Consider the following 8,726-nt stretch of genomic DNA (forward strand, 5'->3'; position numbering starts at 1 on the left):
CAGCAGGTTCTAGTGGGTCATCCGGCAGATCGCCTGTTTTAAAAGGGGGGAAACCCCCTCCCACCCGACCAGACTCTTGGTCAAATGTACACCTAATAAAGCGGACCCCCTGTGGCAACTTAATTATTTTCAGGTCACGTTTTTCTTGAAGACCGCCTAGTTTCTTGTTTATGGAGGGGAAAGACTTGATTCTAACCAGACAGAGGCTTTTCCGGGAACAACCCCTATATCGTGATGATGTTTTTGATAGTAACCAATAAGTGACAAGAATTCTGTTACACAACACAAATGGGAGGGGCTTGTTACAAAACATTTCTTCCATGTGGCGCCAATTATTCTGCTTCAATTACTAGTATCAATAGTTGGCAGCTGTGAGGAGCGCGTGCATCGACTTCGCTCGTCTCGAGAAGACAAGATACGGATACATCACGTTATAAGTTAGCGAAATGGCCACAGAAAATCCCAAACATAACGCTGCTGTTAAGGTACAGTAACTACCGGTGTTGTTTTGAAGGTTTCGTTTCTTATCACTACAAAAGCCGCCAGTGTTCAGTAACATTAGCTCAAACTGGAGATGATGTAACAGATGTCGCAGATGTTAGAAGGCGATATTTGTAGTTAGTACAAGTATGTTAAACTAAGGCTTCTTTAGAAAAGCTGCATGCACGACTTAGTTTTTATATGTTGTTAATTGTTAACAAAACCCACCTGGCAGGACATGACTCCCGAGGGTCCCAAGGCAACAGTCCGACGATCATCCAGAGGCGCCCTGGCACCGAAACGTCTCCAGTACTCTCCACACACAACAAATGGAATAAAGAAAAGGGTGAGAGGAGTCTACAAAATGTATGCTATGACATAACTGGCTGTTTATGTTTGCTTTATCATTATGCTGTCATTGTCTTGTTAGAAAGTCAAAGAGGAAAATTGCCAGATGAAAAGACCAAAGGATGAGGAAGATGTTGAAAAAAGTGACGTTGAACGTACACTTGAAAGTAAAAATACAAAGGTAAACTAATACAAAGGAATACAAATAAAAAGCTAAAGGGGGGAAAGAAACACTGTGTAAGTTCATAAACTTGTTTTCTTGGCACAAAGCCTTGGAAGTTTGAAAGATTTTTGTGGTTTTGCACACCAGGCTGTCTGTGGAGGACTTTCTGCTTATGAACTGGAGCGCCTGGAGAACATCAGACAAAACCAAGCTTTTCTCTCCTCTATCAATTTATTCCAGGTAGGCATTTTGGGTGGTTGTTTTCACATCAAATTTGAATAGGTATTCATAAACTACATTGCTTAAATCCATATTTATTGACATTGCTTGAGCAAAAGGGGGCATCTGATCTTTGTCAACAGGAGTTTGGTGCCATTTGTACTGTCTAAATTTAAAAATTGCAGCACAGTAAAATGTTGCACTTCACTTAATTAAAGTGTGCCTTTGCACTTGTCCTCATTCATATGTATATCAAATTAAAGAAGAGTTTTATTGATATGTATTTTAATAATGTTGGTGAGTTGCATGTGTGTTTTGCACAGATGTGCATGGTCAGCTCACTGAGACTATCTTGTGATTATTTCATACAATGACTGCAGAGACAGGATTGGTATCACTTGTTTTCTTTGTCAAAAGGCAACTGAGGAGTTGAAGCAGTTGACACGACCAAAGCCTTCACAGAGGGGTCTGAGGTACAGTCTGTTTTCAAACTATTGCTACTGATCTCTGTGGTCACTTAGCAGGATTTTAATTATTGTTTGCTTTGTTCTTTTTCTTTCCTTTATGGTACTTTTAACTCTGTAAAGCACTTTGATCAGTATATACAGTGTTTAAATGTGCTATATAAATAAAACTTACTTACTTTTATGAATTTCAGACATTCAGTAGTAAACAAAAAGGGATCCATAACAACTGCATTATGATTTCATCTCAGTAATCTTTTATTTTTAATTTCAGTGTCAATCTAATGTTCACTATTTGTGTTTGCAGACCTCAGGCTGCTGCAAAAGAAGTGCTGCCAGCTCGCAAATCCTTGCGCCTCCAAAATAAAGAGGCAGAGATGTTGACACTTCCTCCTGAACCCAGGGGGGCATTAGTCTATGAAGAGGTACTAATATATGTCCACCTATGTGTAATGCACTAATTTTCTGCTCCACTGCTGTTATCATGTTTTCTTTCACTCATTTTGGATATTTTCCTGCTTTAAAGTTCACACGTGAGAAGAAGCCTGCTGGCCCATTGCACATGGATCCTATCAACATGGAAGAAGGTTTCAAGCTGCCCTCAAAACTTATTGAACTCTGCTGTGAGGTAGGAGTTACCCCTAAGTGTTAAAAAGTAGACTGTTCACATTAGGTGCTTTCTGGGTGATCTGATCACAAGTGGACAGGGCTAAAATACCTGTGACAGCTGCTGTTACAGTCCATCTACATGTGCATCCTGAAAGACAATTTGCTAGCAGATCTTTGTGCAAATAAGCACATACTTCAGTCCTGTATTGTTGTGTCCTAACCAAGTCAAACTGGCACCTCTGTTACTGCCTTTTTTGCCGAGTGTGAGATGTATAAGCAGCACTTTGCGTCTTCTTTCAGCCTTCAGCGTCTGTATTTCACACGTCATAGAAACTTGATTTCTAAAGCACTTTAAAACAGCCACAGCTGAAACAAAGTTTAGCAAATAAGAAAATACTAGAAGCTACAACAAACAACTTAAATTCTTTTGTAAAAGGACATGATGCACAAAAATTGACATCAATTCAAATGGGTACCTTTCTGTGTAGAGTCTGCATGTTTTCCCCATGTATTCAAGGGTTCTCCACCGGTACTACTGCTTCCTCCCACAGTCCAAAGACGTGCATGTTTGGTCATTTTGCCACTCTAAATTGTCCCTACGAGTGAGTGTGAGTGGTTGTTGCTCTGTGTTTGTCCTGCAACCAGTGGTATAGGAAATCAATTCACAGGTCAATGTTTAACTTTTATTTGTGTTCTTCTAGATGATAGTGTAGAACATTGTTTAAAAGTTAGATATTAAGCCAAATGTTTTAAATCTGCATCTTCATTATGTAATGAAGATATTTAAAACAGTTGGTAATATTCATCCTTTCCTTTTCTTCCTAAAGGACACAAAAGAAAGAAAGATGAAGCTTGACTTGAAAGAGTGAGTTTTTTGTTTTTTTTTTTTAATGAATTTTTATGTTCAGAAACAGCTTGTTGCTTTTCTTAAGTGAAATGTTTTAATGTGTTGATGGTGTCATTGCTATGAAAGCTCATTTAGTCTATAATAATATCTATACACAGGTACCGCTCTGCACTGAAGAGCATGAGGATAACTGAGGAAAAAGTGGTGAAAGTGGTGAAAGATCGCATCTTTTCTGCAGCCTTCCACCCCTGCAGCAGCAGCCTGTTGATGGCAGCAGGAGACAAGTTGGGTAAAGTGGGGCTCTGGAATTTGGTGAGTTTTCTCCAATAGAGTTCAGGCAACTATGTCATACAGCAGAATGAAACAACAGTCACTTAAGATAGAAGACATAAATAAATAAATAAATAAATAAATGTATTGTGAAAAGCGTGAGAGTCCTGCTCTATACAGAGGAAAAACTCAACAATATGGGACATTTTCCACATAAAAATTCTTATAGGCCCAATTTAGCATGTGGTATGAAATCCAAGATGTGTACAGCTTATTAAGTTGCAGCCAGTAAACAAAAATCAAAATCGTGCTCATTCTACTCATGCCGTATTTTTAAGGCCATACGGTGCACTTAAAAGCTGCTCATTTTTGCAAAAATCGGCAGTGCGCCAATTAACCTGGTGTGCCTTATGTGTGCTGAATCCCAAAATCTGTAAAAAAATGTTGTGCTATTTTAATAAGCACTCTGCTTGATTGACTGTAAGACCATTTTCCACCGTCAAAGGGGCGTAATATGAGGAGAAAATGAAAGAGGGGCTGAGAGAGGTGTATGTAAAGAGAACGGATGTTGTTTTCCACGCATCACTGTTTCTGTTGAGCCACGACTCCATGCGTGCCCATATCACCGCTGCTGTGAAAAATCAAGTAAAGCCAATTCTGACCTTGCCATCATCCTGGGAGGACTAACGAAAATGCTGAACACTGCCGTGAACAGGGCGTTTAAAGCTAAGTTGCGAGTGTCATGAGAGCGATGGATGAGAGACGGTAAACACACCATCACAAAGACTGGGAGGTAGCGTCGGGCGAGTTACGCCACCACATGTGAGTGGATTATGTATCATTGCTGAACATCCACCTAGCAACGAGACTGACTGGCAACTAAGAGAGAGAACCTGGTATGCTTGACAGCAAAATTGCCCAGCTGTTCATATTGACACAGAAGATGAGGACTTTGACGGATTTGTTACAGTTTAAAAAAAAAAAAAAAAAAAAAAAAAAAAAAAAAAAAGTCTATATTTTAAAATAAGAACGAGTACTGTTTTGAATAAAGTTCAACCGAACTCACTGTTTTGCTTTCGTGACTTTGTTTTACTTTTGTTTAAGCAAGCGCCCAGTAACGCCTTATGTCTGACCTAAAGACAAAAACAACAAAAACTTTACTACAGTATTTTACGTCAAGATGCGCTTTACGGCATGCACGCTGCAATTTAAAAATAAACAGAGAGAGACTGTAGCAGATGCGTTTCAGAGGGTAAGTCACTAAAAGATGTACAGCCAACCAAAACTGATGAAAATTCAAAAGTCCCCTTATTTTTTCATATTCTGGATCAAAGTATCTGCAATGCTTCCATTACCTGGATCAGTCTTTGATATATTTTACAACCTGTTTTAAGCTTGTCCTGTATTTTTTTCTAATTGCTATTTTTAACAAACTAAACCTATTGTGTGTCTGACTACTTTTGTTGGAGTTACATGCACAAATGTTGAAAAATGGCCCGATCTCACATTGTTCAAGAAACCTTTAAAAAATTTCTGGAAACAAACTGATCTGGATCACCACCAAAATTAAAGCAGTTCTTCCTTTACACATTAACTGAAAATTTCATGAAAATCCATCCATAACTTTTTGAGTTATCTCAAACAAATGACAAATAGGTAAACACCAGTAAAAACACAACCTCCTCACGGAGGTAATCTGATGTACATGTGGCCTTAGATATAAAGCCACATTTGTAACTTTGTATTTCACTGTGTTTGATGTTCCACTGTCCAGCAATCCCAGTCCTCTTTCAAAGTTTATATTTTTCATATTTCCATACCATTAATATTGACTTTCTGCTGTGAAAATGCCCTAAACAAATAAACCTAGTCTTTGAAAAGTTGAGCTGGGTCTACCTGAAGACATTAGATGTGGGCACTAAGGGTTTGTTTCCAGTCTTAATACGTATGTGTGTGGTTGTAAAAAATAATTGATGTTTTTAAAAGGCAGCAAACCCTCACAATAGTTAAATATATCCAAAAGAATTTAATTATAAACCAGCCGTGACTTGACTTATTATCTGTGATAAAGCTGGTGTGTCTACACGTCCCACAATGCTTTGTGATGTGAGGTAACATTCAGGAACTTATAATGAATAAGATAATTTATAAATAAGTAGTCTCTGGTTCCTGTGTGTTTTTTCTTCTAGTCTAAGTTGAGAATGTGTTTGTACAGGGAGGCGATTGGGGCAATGATGGCGTTCTGCTCTTTGAGCCCCACACGCGTCCTGTGGGCTGCATGGCATTCTCCAGGGCTCATCCAACCCATCTGCTGAGCCTCAGCTATGATGGATCTCTGCGCTGTATGGATGTTGAGAAAGCTTTCTTTGATGACGTACGTCACCGTCTGTTCAGTTAAAAATATTACCCACCAGCCATATTTTCTTCATATTTTCTGGCTGACTTCTACTGATTTTTCCCAGCAGAAATCCATTTATAAATTTGTGTATTCTTACAGGTTTATGATATCGAAGACGGCCTTAAAACATTTGACTTCATGTCACATGACTGCACAACACTAATAGTTGGGAACTGGTACGGGGACGTTGCTATCGTTGATAGGAGGACCCCGGGGTAAGACAGTTCTATTGTCTTGAGCTGTTGTGTGTTTTTTTTTTTTAATGATTTTGTATATGAGCATCATAAGGTGGTTGTTGTAAATTATTTTTAAAAGAACTTTTGATTCCTTCAAAGAAACTCCCATGAGTCTGTCCATACAGTGGATCAGAAGACACTGCGCTGTGTCAGCACCCACCCTGTCCAGATGCAATACTTTGCAGTAGCAGAAAGCAGGTAAAGTGGAATAAGAGCATTATCTTCTCTGTTCCTGTGCACACGTCTCCATTTAGTGTCCATGTTTATCTTTTGGTTGGTTGTTAAACAAATGTGTTTATTTCACCTGCAGGGTGGTGAGTATTTATGACAGCCGATGTCTGAAGAAGACCAAAAGCCAGGCAGTCTCTCAGTTGCTTGGCCACAATTTAAGCATAACCAGTGCTTATTTCTCCCCGTGCACTGGAAATAAAGTCCTCACCTCCTGTATGGATAACAACATCAGGTGAAGCCAGCAGTTTTCTTTTTTTGTAATTGGAGTGGCTGTGTTGTATTCACTGGGTTTGACACCTGCCTGAACTTTTATATCTGTTTTTATCACTGCAGGATATATGACACAACTGCAATAATAAGTGAATCTCCCTTGCTGGCAACTGTCAGGTACACTTGCATGATTTTACCTAAACTTGATCTGCCTGTTTTTTCATTTTCAAATTGCCCTGATTTCTTTTTTACTGTTTCTAGTTTTTTTTTACAACCTTTTTCTCCCACTTGACTTTGCAGACATGACATGCGTACAGGCCGCTGGCTGTCTAAGCTATCAGCAGTGTGGGACCCCAAACAGGAAGACTGCTTTGTTGTGGGGAGCATGATGAGGCCTCGAAGGGTGCAGGTGTTTCATGAAAGTGGCCAACCCCTGCACTCTTTTACAGATGAGAACCTGAACACAGTTTTATCTGTGACTGCTTTCCACCCCACCAGGAATGCCCTGCTGGGTGGAAATGCATCAGGGCGCCTGCATGTCTTCAGTTAAAATTCAGACCAGAGTTTGTGGCAAACATCCCCGGTCGGATTCAGCAAGATGAAACAAACTTGTTTTTCAACGAGGAATGTGTTGATGGCTTTTTTACTGTTGAACAATATAACCTCATCATTTTTGTCTTACAGCTTTAATATGTCATAATTGCTCTGTAACAAGTTACATACTAAAAATCACTCAGACACTGTAATAATTTCATAGAAACCTTAGCCTTAGTTGCAATATAAATTTTTTTATGCAGTCTACGGTGGCACTATAGCAATAGTGTCACAATTTTGTTTAACGTCAACAAAGTGCATATTGCTTCGTTTAGGTGTTAGAAAATAGTTGTTTGACTAATATTCAACTGGAATGCATTTCTACTCTTGAAAAATGAATCCCAGTGTCAGCATTTGATGCCGTTTAAATGGAGAATACCTGTTTTTTTTTTTCATGTTTTGTATCAAATCAGTTTTTCTATCAACTTTCAGTAGTTTTATCTTAGTCTGGACTGTCTCAGGTTCAGCCACTGAGCTGCCAAACAATGACTCTGGTTAAATCCAGTAATGATTAGGAGATCCCAATGAAGTATCCACAGTGTAAAGCCAAAATGTAAATGGAAAACATTGCATGCATTCCATTCTGTTAAATCTTTGGATTGTTACAGATCTGCAAAAGAGGACAGTGAAATCTGTTCTGTTTGCAGCACTGCTTGAGTTCTGCATGATTGCACAGAGACAGAATGAGCAGCACTCTTCTGCCTCAAATCCTTATTTAACCTGAGGTCTGGGCTTATGTGACTTGTGTGGTTTGAAGCAACATATCTTTAGCTATGTTCGCAGTCATTTTTTGTCATTAAATTTAATAATTTTTTTTAAAATCCCACATCTCCCTGCACGAAGCATGATGCTGCCAGCCATAATGGCTGGGATGTTATTTAACAGCACCAGTATGTAGGTCAGACTGTGCCGACATGTTCAGTTTTAAACCAAGTTTTTTTTCATCATTTAGGTGATATTACATACTTGCCTTGAGTAATAAGTGAATATACAACTGTTTGAAAATGTTATACATTTTTCAGAATTTAAGTGACTTGGGTTCTCACTGTAAAGTTTGTAGCACAGTGATAAGGCAGTTTGTAAAATTTATTCTTCTTTGATCCTTTTTTTTAAAATAAGATATGGTTCCTGAAAGAAGCAGAATAAATATTTTTCTTGTTCTATATATTTAAGTTCTGTTAATGTCTCAATAACACCTGAAGAGGGCAGTAGTGTTAACAAAAATAAAATAACACTGACAAATCTGTAAAAGCTCATAATCCAGGCCCTACTTTTGAATGTTTTTCAGACTTCATGCATTCAGCTTCTTGTTTTGCTCTCTGGATTTGAGTCAAAGTTATAACCAGAATAGTTGCCAGATGTAAAGAATAGATATTTATTTATAGATTACACTGTTCTTAAGTCAATGATTTAAAATAAGCAGTCTTGTTTGGAGGTAATAAATGCAAAACACATGCTTACAGAGACATTGTCATGTGCAAGGCCTTGGTACAGGAAGGAAGCTTATGGCAAGAACATCTGAGACCTTGTTCCTGTTGACATGATTCAGTCAAATGGAAACAACAGTTACTTGTCAGTGAAACTTTAACACCTCTTTAGCACTGCTATTCTAGGTGTTTAAAACCAATGAAAAGTAAATACACAAGCAAGAAGTCCA

At 38.4% G+C, this 8,726-nt stretch overlaps 1 protein-coding gene across 1 annotated transcript; it reads left to right on the forward strand.

Moving 5' to 3' along the window:
• The first annotated feature begins 364 nt into the window (after positions 1 to 364).
• On the forward strand, positions 365 to 8,059 carry wdr76 (WD repeat domain 76). The gene is made up of 15 exons (XM_079250769.1): positions 365 to 485; positions 716 to 826; positions 911 to 1,009; positions 1,139 to 1,231; positions 1,628 to 1,683; positions 1,982 to 2,099; positions 2,201 to 2,302; positions 3,111 to 3,148; positions 3,289 to 3,442; positions 5,616 to 5,774; positions 5,898 to 6,013; positions 6,134 to 6,232; positions 6,345 to 6,497; positions 6,599 to 6,652; positions 6,776 to 8,059. Exons 1-15 carry the CDS (start codon positions 447 to 449, stop codon positions 7,023 to 7,025), a joined length of 1,641 nt encoding a protein of 546 aa, XP_079106895.1. The 5' UTR covers positions 365 to 446; the 3' UTR covers positions 7,026 to 8,059.
• Positions 8,060 to 8,726: the final 667 nt, after the last annotated feature.

Source organism: Telmatherina bonti (genome assembly GCF_933228915.1).
Source record: "Telmatherina bonti genome assembly, chromosome: 1".
Lineage (NCBI taxonomy): Eukaryota > Metazoa > Chordata > Actinopteri > Atheriniformes > Telmatherinidae > Telmatherina > Telmatherina bonti.